The sequence below is a fragment of the Anopheles gambiae genome, chromosome 2, assembly GCF_943734735.2.
Source record: "Anopheles gambiae chromosome 2, idAnoGambNW_F1_1, whole genome shotgun sequence".
Taxonomy (NCBI): Eukaryota; Metazoa; Arthropoda; class Insecta; order Diptera; family Culicidae; genus Anopheles; species Anopheles gambiae.
In genome coordinates, this window is record NC_064601.1 from 17,965,612 (window position 1) to 17,984,254 (window position 18,643).

General features: G+C 47.4%; 2 protein-coding genes across 3 annotated transcripts in view; one reads left to right on the forward strand and one right to left on the reverse strand.

Moving 5' to 3' along the window:
- The window catches only part of LOC1269296 (choline-phosphate cytidylyltransferase B), a gene marked incomplete in the record, with an annotated part of 19,668 nt that extends 1,504 nt beyond the window's left edge, over nt 1–18,164 (reverse strand). Inside the window, 5 exon segments of one of the 2 annotated variants that reach the window (XM_061640786.1) lie at nt 1–1,244; nt 1,939–2,076; nt 2,207–2,392; nt 14,529–15,296; nt 17,998–18,164. In XM_061640786.1, coding sequence (XP_061496770.1) covers nt 384–1,244; nt 1,939–2,076; nt 2,207–2,392; nt 14,529–15,026 — 1,683 coding nt within the window. 2 annotated transcript variants of the gene reach the window in all.
- On the forward strand, nt 3,859–8,740 carry LOC133391024 (uncharacterized protein K02A2.6-like). The gene is made up of 2 exons (XM_061640785.1): nt 3,859–4,074; nt 4,670–8,740. The coding sequence occupies exon 2, from the start codon at nt 4,680–4,682 to the stop codon at nt 8,673–8,675; it is 3,996 nt and encodes a 1,331-aa protein (XP_061496769.1). The 5' UTR covers nt 3,859–4,074; nt 4,670–4,679; the 3' UTR covers nt 8,676–8,740.
- Nucleotides 18,165–18,643: the final 479 nt, after the last annotated feature.

Consider the following 18,643-nt stretch of genomic DNA (forward strand, 5'->3'; position numbering starts at 1 on the left):
CGCGCGGATAGGTGTTGTAATTTAGCATCAAACTAAGGCATTCCATTCGGCAAGCTTGGTAATTTGTTCGAGCGAAGGGTGGTTTTGGTTTCATCTGTGTTTCAGATTTCGTGGCTTACAAACAAACAAACAAAACAAAGACGCGCCATTATATTATCGACAAACCGGCATCCGCGAGTGCTGATCGATCGACAGGGTAGCATATCTCATCGCCAACACACCGGCACACAGCATCGCGAAAGGAATAATTCGTAGTATACGCGAAGGGAGCCAACACACTAGTCTTTTCGGCACACATCTGAGCCCGAGCGAGCGAACACTCATTTGCTCACTTGGCCGATTCCCATTACTTTACTCTCTAAAAGGGCGGGGGCGGGGGCCGTTTAGTAGTTACGATTGCCATAGGTTCGACTGCCACTGCCACCGCTACTACTACTGTTGAGTGCTGCACTACCGCCGCTGCTTCCACCATCGCCCCCACCGGCCATAAGCGAAATGTTGTAGTTGGATGAGGGTCGCGAGCGTGAGTCCAGGTACGCTTCGTCATCGTCGTCGTCATCCTCGTCGTCTTCCAGCACCGGGGGAGGGGAGCGCGGCCCGCCCAAACCCTGCTCCTCGTCGTCCTCCTCCGAGAGCAGATGGTGGCGGCTGCGGATCACGTTCGATCGCTTGCTCGGCGGCGAATCGAGCACCGAGTCCGGGCTCTCCAGATCGTCGTCGTCGTCGTCGCAGTCGTTCAGGCTGTGGTTGCTGCCGCTGCCCGGGCTGCCCGGTGGGCTCAGTGCCGACCGGATGCGCTGCTTCGAGTCGGACAGAAACATTGAGATTCGCTCTTTGCCGAACATGAGCAGGAACGTTTTGATCAGATCGGTCGACCGTTCCTCCCACTTGGTGATGAAGTCGTCCTTGCCCTTGCGCACCTTGTCCTTCAGCTCGACCATCTTGTTCTGGAAGCGGAACTTTTTCTCCGACAGGAACGACACGTTCAGCTCCTTGGCCGTGTAGCCGCGGGCCAGGTTGCGGCGCACGTAGATATCGTAGTCCTTCACTATCCGCGCCACTATGTCGGACGTGGACACGCCCTCGGTGCGCTCCGTCGCCACGAACATGCCCTTGGCCTTGATCTTCGCGTACACGTCGTTGCAGTCGTCCGTACTGTACGGTATTTCATCGTGCGCCACGAAATCGATCTTGTGCTTCTCGATAAACTCGTCGTCCAGCTCCCAGGGGGCATCTGGAACAATCTGCAAACGAAGATAGGGGAGAAAGAAAGAGAAACAAAGAACGGCGTTATGGCAATGCAGAATCACTTCGAACCACAAAAACAAACCCCAAAACAACTGATTACAGCAATAAATCAAATCAAATCATGGCATAGTTTAAACTGGCTCATAAAAATGCAACACATTTGCGAAATATAAGCGCTTTGAAACTGTCAATTACAAACAGTATCAATTTAGCGCAACCAAGAGCGCTATATTAAATTAGAGGCCTCGAGACACAAGTCCGGACCATTCGACCAATTGAAAGGATCGTACGATTCCAGCGTTCCCCGCCCAAGCGTCCTCCTGGAGGAGACGTTTATATTTTTTCGACCCCGACCAACCCCTCGGGTAGGGGTGAGGATGTTTTGCGCGGCCAAACTCGTGTCTCTTTCACCATTCGCGCGCGCGCGCTGGTCGTACACTTCAATTGAGCAATTTTGTTCAATTCCATTCAATCGTGATCACTTCCGGCGAACGTGTCAGCAACAAAACGCCACAAGGCGCTGCCAGCCCGCGCGTGCGAAACATGGCCTGAGGGGTGAAACACAGCAAGGGTGTGTTGACTAAAACTCTGCAAACCCCTTGCGTTCCAGTTTTTGCCAGCGTGAACCCTGTTGCACCTGGGTCAGTAATGCCTGTCAGCCGGCAGTTGACCAACGCAGTAGATACTTGCCTCATCAACGTAGCGACAGTGTCGTACCGCTTCGTAACGCTCCTCGTCGTTCATCACCGTTCGACCCTTCCGGCTGTGGGTCAGTTTGTCGTTGCAAACTCCAACGATCAGGTACACGTTGGGAAACACGTTTTTGGCCTGGAAGAAATAGAACACCGACGAACCATTAGCACAAACCGTGTCACACCAGTATGAAGAAAGCCGCTGTGTGTGTGTGAACATCATAATTGTTCTGCTTGTTCTTCACAAGGGGTAGTACTACACTCACCTGCATCAGTTGTCGCGCGTGCCCCTGGTGGAACAGATCGTAGATACCGTCCGCGTACACACGGATCATACGCGGCGCGGTACCCGCACGGGCCATCTGGTATGTGATCTTTTGTGTGTAATCGCATCGCTCGCGCTCCCGGATCGCATCCAGCTCTGTAGAGTATGGTGCCTGTTTGCAGATGGTCTGCAAATATACGAGAGAATACAATGTTTTCGATTAGTTTTTTTTTTTATAATTCATATTATTTGCACAGATTGTTCGATTTCAAAAACAGAAGCTAATAGGATTCACGTTTGGAGTTCGATAACTATTATTCGTAAGCTTTTCACACTCACTGCCATATGGCTTGCTGCGGCGGTATGGCATGTGGACATCTTCCTGTACACTTGTGCCGCATGCAGCGGACGATCGCCGTCTGATCATACGATACCGATGCATCAAAACAAACCTGCAGTCGTCTGCTCTCTGTGATCGATGCTCTCGCTTCGAAGCAGGTGCTATTTTTAAGCGCTCCATCGATTGTAGTTAAATCTACGCTAAAATTAGCTTCACTCCAACACAACTGTTTTGTTTTCTATCGCCTGACAACCTAATGGCGTATTGGTGGTTGGCCATTTCGGTAAAGCTATACATGGCAAAAGGGGTTGCAAGAAACTGATCAAAGTTTACAGCGCCTAAAACAGCCAAACCACCAACCAAAACATAATCCAGTGCCACAGCAGTATATTTTCTTTTAGCTTTTCAAATGCTGATTATTGTCTTCCTATCCCTTCCTACGTACGAGGCAAGACCTTTGACCGCCCGTACACGCATCGCTTCACTTTTGGCCGGATTTTACTCGAGTGGTGGCTTTTACGACCGCGTGGAACAACGTGTAGCTCCAGCTCACAATTTATGTGAAGCGAATGTAGCGGCAACAAGACAAGCGTTCAGTTTAAATGTACCGATGCGATCGTGTACATTAAACCAAAGCATTTTTTTGCTGTCTATTTCATTGTTACTCAACAAGACAGCAATGAAAAAGTTTTGAAATCTTTTCGTAATACTCTCTAAGTCGGCTATTTTCAGCCACCGGCGATTAGGTCTCAACAATCTCCTACAAGGTGTCAAGTTGTACGTCGCTCTCGACCTAGGTAACTCTTGATTAGTCGCCATCTAATTCCGCTGATTAGGGTAGCTACCCGGACAAGAGCGCAGCACGCGGCACAGAACGGAAGACGATTAGCAACATCCTTCTACTGGATGAGCGATAATTATCACCCTTGGCGATGACGCTCCGGTGGTGGTGGGGTACGTGGTGGTAGCCCAAGATTAACCCCGTTCCATTCAAACGGAGCCACCATCGACCTTGACGGTGGGACAGCGGGCGGCTTAAATAGAGGCGACACGCAAGAGGGAAGCGCCATGATAAATGGACGCAAGACGTATCAAATATCTTGCACTGTTTGCATCACAGTAGGCCTATGATAAGAATCGGTAACGTGAAGGTTAGGCCGGCTGGCTAATGAATGGTTGTGTGCGTTCTTCAAAGACCGTTTAATTTTTTAATTACCCTATTGGATTCGAGTTCCTTTGCGTTGAATAGTAGAGCTCGGTAAAGAGTTCTTGGTTCTTGGTTCTTGGGGCAACTTGTGTATCGTATGTGTGGTATGTGTTGTAAGAGCTCGGCTTTATTCCGCTCCTTGCTAGAGCGCGGTATAATCTGACAACGATGACAGATAGTCAGAACACATACAGAACGGAGTGAAGCCAGATCGTGTATTACAGCAAGCTACCCACCACAAATTGGCGACGAGGACAGGATTAATTTTCTTTATTCCTATTTGCAACACGAGATTGAAGCATTTGAATTGAAATATAATAGGGTAAGTTATCAGGGAAGGACGAAAGAAATGGGGAAAAGAAAGATTAAGAGCAGAAATGAAATAAAGCGTTGAAAGCATCATAGTGTTAGTGCTGGCTTGGGTTATGCGGAGTACAAAGGAAGACAAAAGGATAAGTGAATGCTCTGTGTCGAGAAAACAGAATGGCCGCCTCGGGGAAAAAAAAAACAAAAGAGATGTGTAGAAAGAGCTGTGTCAAGCAAACAGCAGTGAAGCGTTATGGAAGCGAAAGGCAAAATTATAAGACCTATAAAAAGCGCTGTGTCTTGAAAACAGCAAGGCCGCGTCTTGCAAGCGGATGAAATAATTGAAGATGCCTTTAATGAGCCGCGTCTGGAAGCGGTAGTGGAAAATGAAGAAGAGGAAGAAAGAGAATCAAATAAGTACGCGTCTAGAGAGCGGAAAAAGAAGCGAAGAAAAGGAAGGAAGAGAATTTAATAAATGCGCGTCTAGAGAGCGAGGAAAAAAAGGAAATACTCGATATTAATAGTTATGACTCGGGAAAGAGTCATGAATCTGTCATGAAATAGTGAACTAATTGAATACTTGATCGTATTCACAACCTGCTTCATTTCAGGGAATCAGCGATGGAACCAAACAAATTATTTGGGAATTTGCCACCACTGTCGTTAGCAGGCGTTCCCCTAACCGAGCGGCGAACAAAATGGACGACTTGGAAACGGGGGTTCGAAATTTGGTTGCGTACGGCGAAGATAGTGGACGGAACGGAGAAAAAGAATTTACTTTTAACTTGTGGTTCTCTCGAGCTGCAAGAAATATTTTTCAGCATTCCAGATGCAGATGTAGAGGCGGACGTAGACCAGGGCGTAGACCCATACGAGATTGCTATTCTTAAATTGGATGAATATTTCGCTCCACAAAGACACGAAGCACACGAGAGATTTTTGTTTTGGTCAATGAAACCGGAGCCGGAAGAAACGCTAGAGAAATTTGTAATGCGTGCCCAAGCTCATGGCTCCAAGTGCAATTTCGGGGCAACTGCGGCAGAGAGTGCAGGGATTGCAATCATTGACAAAGTGCTTCAGTTTGTACCGGCAAATTTGCGAGTCAAACTTCTGCAAGAAAAAAACTTGTCTCTGGACGAAGTCATTAAACAAATAAATTCGTATGAAACATCCCGAGTTGCCAACGAACAAATGAGCGGTAGGAGCAAATCTTTTGAAATAGATAACCAACACATCCATCATATAAAAACATTGTGTCGATTCTGTGGTCGTACCCATGGGCAACAATCTTGCCCGGCACGAGACAAAACGTGCGCAAAATGTGGCAAGCGAGGTCATTTCGCTGTTGTATGCTACTCAAATGCTGGACAAACTTCAAATAGACTACATACGAATCAAAGAATGCAAAAGAGGCCGTTCAGAGGGCACTTTAATGATTCGGAACTAAATAAGAAAACGGCAAAGTTTGCAAGGAAAATTCACGCAATCCAGGATGACGGAAATGAACCTCTTGAGTGTGAATTAGTGGAGATGGTATCTTCGGCAAACGATTCAGACGAATTGATCTGGGCGAAAGTAGGCGGTATCCTTATCGAGATGCAAATTGATTCTGGAGTCCAATCGAATATCATAGACGATAGAACGTGGGCGTCAATGAGGAATAACCAAGTCAAGATCATCGGCGAGGCACGGAGTCCGGATCGGAAGTTCAAGGCATACGCTCAGACCGATTGTTTAGAAATAATTACGATGTTTGAGGCGGAAATAGCTATTGCGGACGGGTTGAAAGAACTCCGTACAATTTCCAAATTTTACGTAGTTAAAAATGGTCCACAACCACTTTTGGGAAAAATCACCGCAAAACAGCTTGGAGTATTATATGTTGGATTACCTAGCCAGCATGAATCAATCAACCAGGTTGAAACATTTCGCGTGTTCCCCTCAATTCGTGGAGTCAGCATCCACATTCCAATTGATAAGACGGTGACACCCGTAGCTCAGCGACTCCGACGATTGCCTTTGCCCATGCTAGATAAAGTTGATAGTAAACTAAACGAGTTGGTCGCTAAAGACATAATAGAGAAAGTATCGGAACCGAGCAGCTGGGTTTCACCCATGGTGATAGTTGTAAAAGATTGTGGAAGTATTCGGCTTTGCATAGACATGCGGCAAGTTAATAAAGCAATTTTGCGAGAAACGCATCCACTACCAACCATAGAAGACATACGTTGGAGAATGAATGGTGCTAAATACTTTTCTCGCCTTGACATAAAGGATGCTTTTCATCAACTACTGCTCGATGAAGAAAGTAAAACTCTCACAACTTTTATCACCCACCGTGGACTTTATCGTTATAAACGAATGATGTTTGGGATTTCATGCGCTCCAGAGAAATTCCAAAAAATATTGGAACAAGTTTTGGCCGACTGTCCAAACACAGTCAATTTTATCGACGATATCATAGTTACGGGAAAAACTGAGACCGAACACGATTTAGCACTAGAGAAAGTGATGGAAAAGATTGAGGAATATGGCATTTTACTTAATCAATCTAAGTGCGTTTTCAAACTCACAGAAATCGAATTCGTTGGCCAACGTTTTAACCAGAACGGAATGCTCCCTGCACTAAACAAAATTGAAGCAATAAGAAGCTTTCGGCCACCCAAAAATTGTGAAGAGGTTCGGAGTTTTCTGGGATTAATTACTTACGTGGGAACGTTCATTCCAAACTTAGCTACAGTTTCATTCCCACTACGCGAATTAACAAAGAACAACGCCGAATTCGTTTGGGAGCGAGACCAGAACAAAGCATTTAACGAACTGATCCGGTTAGTTTCTAACGTCGAAAGATTAGCCCATTTTGATCCTCATCTAAAAACCCGAGTAGTGGCAGATGCGTCCCCAGTAGGGTTAGGAGCCGTCCTCCTTCAGTTCCAGAACGAGCAGCCTAAAGTAATAGCTTATGCCAGCAAGAGCCTAACGAGTACCGAGCAACGGTATGCACAAACAGAAAAGGAGGCACTAGCGTTAGTATGGGCCGTGGAACGGTTCCAAATCTATCTATTCGGAATACGATTCGAGCTGGAAACGGACCATAAACCTCTAGAGGCTATCTTTAGCCCCACATCTTCTCCTTGTTTGCGGATTGAGCGTTGGGTCTTAAGGCTGCAGGCTTTTAGCTATGATGTAATTTATCGGAAAGGAAAAACGAATATAGCTGATCCTCTGTCTCGGTTGTCAAGTCCTACTGAAGTATCAGAATTCGATCCAGATTCTACAGTATATATCCGCAGCGTGATGGAAAATGCTGCAATCGATGTGCAAGAGGTAGAGATTGCTTCTTCGAATGATGCCGAAATGCGGGCTCTTAAGGAGTGTTTGGAAAGAGGTGCGTGGAATTATACAGATGAACTACTGAAACCTTACCAAGCATTTCGATTGGAACTCGGAACAGTTGGAGACCTAGTAGTCCGCGGTAGCAAACTAGTAATACCGAAAGCTATCCGGCAAAGAATGCTAGAACTGGCACACGAAGGGCATCCTGGACGCACTAAAATGCAACAACGGCTGCGATGTACTTGCTGGTGGCCAGGAATGGATGAAGCTATTGCTCGACTGGTTAGCAGCTGCTCAGGCTGCCAATTGGTCAGCCAACCAGATAAACCGGAGCCCATGAAGCGAAGGCCACTACCACATAAGCCTTGGGTAGATGTAGCAATCGATTTTTTGGGCCCACTACCAACTGGTGATTATCTACTAGTAATCATTGATTACTTCAGTCGGTACAAAGAGGTCGAAATTGTTAAGAAAATTACAGCGATTGAAACATCTGAACGACTTGAACGAATATTTGTGCGTCTTGGCTATCCGAGAACCATAACACTCGACAATGGAAGGCAATTTGTGAGCAATTATTTTGACAACTATTGCAAACAGCGAGGAATATTGCTTAACAAGACAACCCCATATTGGCCGCAAGAAAATGGTCTGGTTGAACGCCAGAACAGGTCTTTGCTAAAAAGGCTGAAGATAAGCCAGGCTCAGAACGGGGATTGGAAAAAAGATTTGGGGGCGTATCTCTCCATGTACTACGCCACTCCACACAGCACCACAGGGAAAACACCGAGTGAGTTGATGTTCAACCGAAATATCCGGACAAAAATACCATCATTGGGAGACATCAGTACCGGATCTGCATTACCAATGTCTGATTACAGGGATAGAGACACATGTATGAAGGAAAAGGGAAGAGTGACAGAAGATCAACGACGCAAAGCAAAACCGTCTGATATAATAGTAGGAGATAGAGTCCTATTGAGGAATACAATGCCAGGCAACAAACTGAGTACACCCTTTGGACCACAGATTGCAAAAGTAATTGAGAAGCAAGGTTCTCGCGTAACAGTACAGGATGAGCAAAACGGGAAATTATATGACAGGAATTCGAGCCACCTAAAAGAGTACAAGGACACAGACGATCATAGGGATGGTTGTGAGAGGGTGGTGGATAACCAGGAGGAAGGAGTAGGTTTTAATGAACCAACGACCGAAGAGATACCGAGAACACTCTCCCGTCCGAAACGAGAAATTAAACGTCCCGCTAGGTTCCTATCATAGAGTAAGAGATTGGGTGAAATAATCAGATGAAATCAAATAGTAAATAAATAATTTGGGGAATTGTATTTATCGTTCATTATTCGGAAAAAAGGGAGATGTGGTATGTGTTGTAAGAGCTCGGCTTTATTCCGCTCCTTGCTAGAGCGCGGTATAATCTGACAACGATGACAGATAGTCAGAACACATACAGAACGGAGTGAAGCCAGATCGTGTATTACAGCAAGCTACCCACCACAGTATGATTTAACTGTATCTGCTCCACAGTATGGAACACGCGCAGTGGTTCCCCGTTATCTCTAGTAGATACATTATGGAATTCTACTGTTGCGCTTTGCTGTCTTATTTGCGAAGCAGTACAAGCGATACCAAAAACCCGATAGAAGAGGAGCAAAACATCGCGAAAAGCGCAAAGGGCGTAATGCTCACAAGCGCAACAACCACCGTAAGGGGCAGTAACACTGCACACAACGTCTTCAAAGCAACGTAGCAAAATGGAGGAGAGACCATGTTATGGTAATGATGTCGGATGATAGGGGGGCAGAGAGTATTACATAAATTGGCACACAGAAAATTTACCACCGAAAGACCTACATCTGTGACCACACACCTTTCCTCCCCCCATCCTACTTGTGCTTTATGAAACACAATCTTTCTATTTTTGTGCACCGAACTTAATTGTGCCGACCGGGATGCAATAACAATGAAACAATTCTTCAAAAGACGTTCGATTTCCTTTTTTTTACAATTTTGTGTTCATTTTTCATTTTTGCTTTGAACCGATTGCTGAAAAATTGTAATGGAATTCCTTTGATTTCGGAGACTCCTTAGTGTGTGTGTGTGTGTAGCAAACTTACATCCAACCGGTGCTGAACGGTGATCTGGACCGGACCGTCACTTTCAGTTGGCAAATAGTTGGGCGCCATCACGGTTCCACGTGCTGCTCTATATCTTTACTTTAACAAATGCACGCTGTTGTACGACTCGGTAATATTTTCACAATTTTTTTTTTGATGCGTTTTGTTTTTCGAGTTCTACACCATTCGTAAAAGTAACGAGTAACATTCAGCACGAATACGGCATGTCCGCAACAACAAAAAAACCACTGACACTGTTGCACCTGCGGAAGTTCCACGTCTACTGCGATGCACAAAAATGCTCTGCTGCTGCTGGTGGTGCGAATGTCACTTTACTCATCAACGTCACCGTAACTGCCGCGCACTAGTTCAGACGCAATCACTGTTACGCGCGGGGGAACGTTGTTGGACTCGTACTACTAGCGGGGAAGAAGAGCGTGGGGTAAAGTGAAGCCCCAGGAATGTGTGACCTTCTTCTTTTTTTTGTTTGCGCTTTGCTAAACGAACAACCTAATATCACTAAACACGCAGCCAGCAGACGACGACACTCGTTACGGGTGTACGTGAAAAACTGTGCAACTTTCGCACTTGCCGGAGTAAAAACGGCGATGTGTACTCCACGGGCCGCCGCGTAATCAAAGGCGCCACACTGCACACACTCTGCTGCCTGCCTGGTGTGACACGTACAACCGTTTTCGACCCGTCGTTGGTATGTTTCGAATCTGCCAACTACTACACTGTGCAGGACTGACAATACGCTTCTGACTTTTGGTAGCTACCAACCCGTTCGCGTACGCTGCCGCGGAAAAACTGTTTCCGAAGCATCGCGAACCCGCTTGCGATAGCTCTCACGCGCTCGCTCGCTCGCCTGCCGATGATGAAGCGCACCACCACCCCGGTGGCGGCGGCGGCGGCGAGAGCGAACGTGTGTGCGTCAGTGCACGAGCACTTAACGTGGCGCGCACCGGTCTTCGGCACACAACCCGTCGAAAGCGGTACCCCTAAGGGCAACCGAGGAGCAGACGAACGGTGCGGACAGAAGAGGCATCGGGCTGGTACCGATCGCGCGCAAGGTGCAAGGTTGCGATGTTAGGGGCGACGGCTTCGGCTTCGTTCCGTCGGCCGCGCACCACCTGACGATCGTTCGGAGCGCCCGAGCGAGCGAGCGAGCGTGCGGGGTGGAAGAATTCGCAAAAGGAAAATCGGTTTCTAATCGATAGAGCAACACAACTGTCCGCTGCTTGTAAATGCAACAGCCACTAGCAAATTCAAATACATCCAGAACCACTGTGTGTGCTCGTGTGTTCACTGGTGTGTACGTGATAGAGAGGATGGCAGAAGGTGAGATTTCTAAACCCTACACCACACCACATTGAATGACACCGGCGAATGACGTCATAAATGCCATCGCGATCGGATGATTCGGCCTCGTCATCACGGTTTATTGAGGGCAAAAGAAGGGTAGTTGTCTGCCAACTCTAGAAGAAACCACGACCACAACGAAATGGGCATGGTGGCGTGCTGTTTACTTTGACCACCTGGATCAGGTGGTCACTTTTTTCTTCCTCGAACAAAGTCACGTACCTGCCTGGTCCGTTGCATTTCTGCGTCATATTGGACCGTCTTATTGGATTCGTAATATTTTACCCATTACATACACGACGTCTCGACGTAATTGCCAAACTATCCCCAGCCATTATCGCTGGTTCCTCTTTGCGTGTACCCTTCTTTTCAAGAACCCTCTGGATAATTGGCCATCAGTTATCCTTCATTTGGAACCTTTGCCGCCCTCGAGGCACTACTTTCTTCCCGTGCCATTCTTATCAAATATTCAAACTGCTTATCACTTTCAAACGGCAACAGTTGTGTACTTTCACAAGACACCGGAGGGAATGTTTAATGTACATGAATTGGGAATCCTTCTCGTACATTCTCACACCTTGTGCGTGGCGCGGACACGTTTGTTTGTCCTTGAACTTGTAGGCTTGGCAAACGTGGCACTCTTAAGAGAAAGGTATTTGAAAGCAGAGAGAGAGAGAGAGAGACAGAGAAGCACACCACCAGAAGCAGTGACAAGATTCCAACGGGAAGAGATAGACCAAGGTTAAGACTTACGTTCTTCCGTTATCGATTCGGATTCAGTTTTAAAATAGCTTGCACATACTCTCCCTCCTCCCTCTCTCCCCCGTCGCAAGCAAAATTGCCCCGACTTCCGAGTGATGCAACACTGGTAATTGGTTTGTTTCGTTGCCCCTCGTCCCAATTTGTAGAAGAACAAGCGCGAGCTTAAGAACTCTTCTTGGCGCTTGCTGATTCGCCGGGCGCGAACCGGAATACACAGCTTCAGCTTCGATTCAGCACAATAATTATGCTGCAACACAGCCCGGTTTGCTTTATTTTTCTGCTCAAACCACAAACCCCAAAGAGAGAGAGAGAGAGAGAGAGAGAGTGAGAGGGAGAAAAAGAGCATTAGTGAGATGACTGTTGTTGTTTTTTTGTTATTGTTGTAATGACTAAGCCATCAGCGCCATCACTACGCGAAAAACTCCACGTCAGACGCTCGTTGGGCCCGGCCACGCTGAAGCGCACACGAGGGACACACACGCACACACATACTCACAGATGCGGTAGTGCTGCCAGCGCTTTCGTACTAGGCAGTCGAGGAGGAGAAGTGTGACGCGATCGTACGATTTTGCAGAAAGTGCGGTGAACGACGACACCACCGGTATGACAAATGGGTCTCTCTCTCTTAATGGGTATCCGCCGTGTGTCTCGAAAGAAAAAGAAGACTCTCCTCCTTCCTTCGCCGTGTCAAATGGGATTGCTAATGGAATTGGCTTTCATGCCGTATTATGTGCTGTATTTCCTGTTGTTATATGCAACGGAAGCAAGCCAGCAGGGACGGCCAACCATATGTACTTGAATGAGCCAATCAACCAAACTGAAGCAGTCGACAATGTCGCATTGTCTTCCAACAAAACAGTAAAAGAGTGTTCTAAAGAAGAAATACTTGCTTATCTAAAGTCACAGTTACATATAGTAGTTTTAGGTACATTCATGAAGAAATAAATCATTCAAAATATAACAAAAAAAAACACAGAACAGTGAAAGTGGTCCATTTCAAAATTTCTCGCTCAACTGCTTATGATGCCTTACAGACACACACAAACACACACACATGAAGCTTTTAGTGTGGAAAGCAAAATCACGCGATCTACGCACATGTTACACGCGTAGCCAATCAGAAGCGCCGCCGCTGCACGAAAAGCCGCCCTTAAACTGATGACGTCGATCGGCTTTCGGTTGGAATTTGGTCGACCCCAAAACGGAACTAACACACGACCGAACCACCGAACACAGTAAAACCCACAAAGCTGATAAGACGTTCCGTTTCGTGTAAACAAATACACAAACACACGCACAGCCCGTGTATGTTTTGCGCCACAATCCTCTCTGTCGGTCCACGAAAGAAGACACCACGTGCACACACAGATTTTTCGGTATTGATTTGTTTGAATAATTAATTGTACTCGGTGGTTCGGCGGCGAAGCAAAAGAGACGGCAAGGGAGAGCGCGCGCAAAAAAATGCTGTTGACTCAGCATATAAATAGTTACAAACGGATTCTATCGTTTCCTTGCCAAACGGTCGCGGGTAAATCTTCAATCCCTACCGATACGATAGCACGCATGGAACGCAGAAACGTGTCACAATAGCATCACGCATGACGCAATCAGTGCCAGATACTACATTACGCATGGGTCTGCTGTCTGTGTGTGAGCAAGCACATATACATTCTTATACTTGGTGGTTTCGACAAAACGAAAAAAGGGCAACACAACACCAGTGAACACCATACACACAGACCAATACACACACTGTGTCCTATTTACTAGCCAGTGGTAGGGTAGCACGTGTTCTAGAGACGATGTGGACGCGACAAAAAAAAACGTCCCAAAACGTGCTTGCGCAACGCTAATCGCTTTTGCGATGGGGGAGGAACATTGGATGGTGGAGACGTAGCCAGAAGCCTGTCTACGCAATACACGAGACGGGACAAGCCCTTACTATATCGACCGCAGTTTGGTTAGCGGTTTGATCCGATTCAGCTATTTTAAACAGGGACGACCTTGCACAGGGTTTGTCATTCTATTTATAGCTTATTTTATGTATACATGGGCAAGGTAAATGAGCTGATAGAGCAATAAAATGGATGCTGTAATAATAATTGAAATTTTAAAGCGGATGTCATGAAAAAAACACCATCTTGACCGAAGCATCTGCTGTGCCCTCTCGCGCGAGCTTGAGTTGCCTTATTCATCCATCGGTACAAAACTAACCGGACACACGTTTTGCCAGCTCATCACCCAACAACTGTGGAGCGCGCTTATCAGTGTTCCGAAAACAGATGATGGGCTTTCCTGTGCTTTGCTGGCTCATGCATCGTACGATCGTGTGAGCAATCCCTGCGCATTTGACGCTCCCGGTTGACGTAATGGCGTAGTGGAAGCAAAATTTTGGAAAGCCTTCTTATCTTCAAGGCAAACGCGGGAGGTACACGATTCGCACGATAAGATAGGCGCTCCATACGGTGCGATCACTAGCAGGCTTTAGGCTTTAGGTCGTAAAATAAATGGACGCGCAATTACCATCGCATTCCCTCCTCGAAAACTGCACCCACGATATCGCGAAACATAGAGAGAGAAAGAGAGAGGGTACGTGAGGGACGGATGCCGCATCGATAACGCGTTTACGCCGATTTGTTTTCATAACATATCGGCGCCACGGCAAATCGTGAACTGTTTTTTGTTGCCTTTTTTCGCTTTCCAACTCACCCCACACCACGTCCATTGATAAACGTGCGAGCATGGTGCAAAAAAAAATTGATAGCATAAACGTACGATGTACAATGGGGAGAGGGGTGGATGCGTGCGATGTTGTGCGTGTTTTCGTACGGGGAAAGAAGAGATTTGTTTGTCCAACTATCAACAACACACTTACCACCGGTGGGCTGTGCTCGACTCCGCTCGTTGCATGCTGACTGGCGAATCCGGACGATGTGGCCACGGACGAGGACCCATTCGACGAGACGGATGGGGGCGAAACCGCATCGGACGAACGGGAGGGACGCCCGGTTGCTCCCGGCAGGCCAAAGTTAACATGCCCGTTCAGTGCACCGTCATTGTTCGGGGGCCAGCAGTGATCGCTATGGCTCGGTTCGATGCCTTCATCCACGAGCCGGATGCTGCTGAAGCGTCTGCTGCTCCCGTTCATACTGTTATCGGGTGTACCATCAGCGGATGCAGCAGCAGATGCAGCAGTAGCAACCGTGGAATCAGCCTGCAAGTGTTGCTGGTACTGGGTGGCCAACCGATCCTCCAGCGCTCCGTTTGGATCGATCGTGATCGAGACTGTCTCGTCGATTGTTAAACGCCCGGCGCTGCTGCTGCTGCTCGCCATCATATCGCCCAGGCTTTCACGTGGTCGTTTGCGCGACATTCTGGCCGGCGTCTGCTGCTGCGGTGTCGCGGTGCTGGATGATGCCAGTGTAACGCCGGACACACGTTGCTTCCTCGCTGTCCACGTGTTTCCGAAGGGCCGGGTGCGGAATTAATACTTGTGCGTGTGTGTGTGTGTGTTGCGCTAGTTGTGTCGACGCCCGGGCCGGTGGCGACGTAATTGAAACGTTACGGGATGGAACACAGAGGCGGGGCTGCTCTTTCGGCTGTCGTACGGCACCCGTACACTCGCTCCTCGCTGCTCTAATCCCTGCAGATAAAGGGCGACCAAGAAGAAAGGACAAACATATATTAGTTACGAACCCGCGCACACGTTTCATTGCGCCGTCGGGGCATGTTATGATTGGGGATGATTTATGATTCAACAACGACAACAGCGACACACAGCTCACACGGGTGTGCACTGTGGATGGATAACACGGACGACGAAATAACAACGTGCGATCTTTTCCCCTTTTTGGCATCCCCGCTTGTCACATGACACGGGATGCATGTTTTCGTAAAAGAGCAAGCAAGAGCCCATGAGACAATTGATCTTTGCGAAATGCCATTCAACAAGCAACAACAAGCACCATTGAGTGGAATTCATGACTGGGAAGGCGTCTCTGATTGATTTAAATGGATCGGGGCGCGTACGAGGCAACGGATTCGGCCGCTTCTTCGATCATGAAACATGCGCGCACATGTGCGTGTGCCCATGATTCTGATTGAGTGCCACGTGATAGTTGACTGATGCATGGTTGTGGTCCATCATCGCTACGGCACTGATCTGGCCGGAACCGGAACACGAATTATCCTATTCATTCCCATCGTACAGAAACTCGGTTTCTAGCTCCACAAGCTTAACACGGGGAGCTCGGGAGAAACATTGCCCATCTTCCCAATTAGCGTGAGGCTATTAACAATTATCACCCTTCACACGACGGCGTGGTACTAACCGGTAGCTCGTGATTAACACAAGCTTCGTGATGGTACAGAGAAACGTCAGCACTTGGTAAAACCTCTAAAAAATGACCAGATCATCATCATCATCATCGCAACACACCGCACAGTTTTCAAAATGCATGCGCGACTATCTTGGGGGCCTTATCGCTTGAAGTAAACATAGAAAACTCTCCATTTCATTGTGTGTGGTACGCATGCACACTCTGTCTTTCTTGAGCTATTTGCTTTTGCATACTGAAATGAGCAAAGTTTGGAATATTAAAACGATTAAGCATATAATTCAGTTCGTCTGTAGAGAAAATAGCATGGATTATTTTAGCCAATTTGATATGCAATGGGGCTTAGTGATTCATTCTACCATCTACGAAATATTACAGTTTTCCCAATAAATACCATATTTATGGAATTAGGATAATAAATTCCCCCAAAACAAAAGCTAGCAACCAACCAGTCTGACACCTCGATTGCTGTATCTTGTATTCGAAATTATGTGATCCTCCTTTCCGGTTATCGGAATCGATCAAGATATTCATAGCACAACAGGCTCTCCCCTTAAACCCTCGTGATGAGCCGCCAACTCGCAGCGTGAATCATCCACACTCCTAGGCTGTAACCTTTAGCAACGACCACGTGCCGGTTGGACTTCTTTTCGTTCGCTCCTACGCCAGACTGTGCGAGCAGACGGGAAGGAGAAGCGAGTTGACACGGAAAAAACCAGTTTCAAGCGGGTCGCAGCACAAGCAGGTTCTTCCTACTAACCCCACCACCGCCGAATGGGTGCAATCTACCCGCGTTGGATAGGGCGGCAATGGAATGTAAGTTCCGGTGTAATTCTCCACTTCCTTCCGCGTACCATCGCCGCTCGCCGTCGTTCGCAGCATTATTTTTCTAGCTATGGGGCGCTACTCTAACGTCCTTGATGCAACGGGATCCGGGGATGGAAGGGGGGGGGGGGGGGGGGGATTATAGCCCGATCCTGATTGGATTAAGGTGTGCACATGTCTCCGCAGCAACATCCGTAACTCCCCAAAAGCGGCGCGAGCAACCATTATCGCTAGAAATAGGTTCACAATCACCAATTACGGTGGCCACGAGAGCGAGAGTGAGGACAGAATGTGTGTATGTTTGTGTGTTGCGCTAAAATGATAAGATGAATTACGTCGACATGAAACGGTTGCTTGGATGATGTAGCTGCAGTTTAAACCAAAAGAATTATCATTTTGTGCTTTTCCCGCAGCATCCGTTTTCGTCCACTGCATTTCCAACACGCAATCGGATCTCGCAAGGTTGGGAGAGGTTGAAGCGGTGGGGTGGAAAAATCGTACGATTGCGTCATACGACCATCACGCGCAGTCAGCCGTTCTGTTGTGGCGGGGTGCGTTTGTATTTGTTATTGCCGGTCCCTGATGGCACGGACACTTCCTAGACGAGACGGAACGAGTGACGGATGGTTTTAGAGCAGGAGAGGACCCCTTTCCCCCGGCACAAAGCCCCCGGATTCAGGCTTGCGGGCGGGGAGAACGGCAGTTCCGAGAACAATCGTACGATGCCGAAAGTGCTGCCGCGCAATAGCAAGACGAAAAAAAAACGCACACACACCCTTCACTCGCTCGCGCGCGACTGTGTGTGTGCGTGTGTGTGTCTGTGTGCGACTGTGCGTGTGTCGGAGATCGATTTCTGAGTCACGCAGCAGTCACACACGCTCGAAAAAACAAACTTGGCATAAAATACGGTGACCCGTTTTCCATCCTCTTCTCGTTCGGGGCTTCCGATTTCACCCTGCAACTGCATCCCGACGACGGTGCACACACACACGCCGCGAGGCACGGTGTTTGTGTTGTAACTTCCCAAGAAATGCCCGTAATCATCACTCACACTAGGCGGTTATCACGACTTTCGGCCCCCGGATCTGATCTTTAACCCGGATTCTCTCGGGGCAAACGGCACCGTCCGAAGCTACTCTTTTTTAGATCGCACACTTGTTACTCTGCATCACGCACACGTACTTTTCTCTAACAGCCTGGCGCTGTTGCAGTTTGCACCCGCGGTGCTTGCACGAATTTTTCCAACTGTGCTTCACTCTACCTTTCCAGAACGCTTGGTGCAGCAGCAATGTAGCAGCAGTTCGGGAAATTTTGCGGTTCACACGTCAACACACACCGTGAGCGAATGGGGTACTGTCATCTCGGTCATTTTGACAAGTGTGCTCGAATGCCCGAACGGCACCCGAAGCACGTCAAAACAGCGAAAGCCGACGGGCCGTTGCATTTTCGAAGTCACTTAACGGTCAAATAACCGTGTTCGAAATGGCGGTTGGAGAGTTCATAACAATATTCAAAACGATAACAGATTATCATTTGGAGTATTTACAGAAGTTTGAAATGACTTTTAGACCCATTTAAAAATATCGTTTTGCAATAAATTACACAAAGGTAAGTGTAAATGGTGCAACAAAGACATATGAGTGGTTTAGTCAGTAAAGCTGGAATTTCCTTAATGGGTCAGATGTTCCTCCTGGTACACTGTTCAAGCTGTATGCGGTGGCACTCTCTCAAAATTTTACGCCATGATTTAAGAAAAAATAATTATTGTACAAAGATTTTAAGGATAAGGAACAATTTTCTATTAACTTATTTCTTATTTTCTTTCATG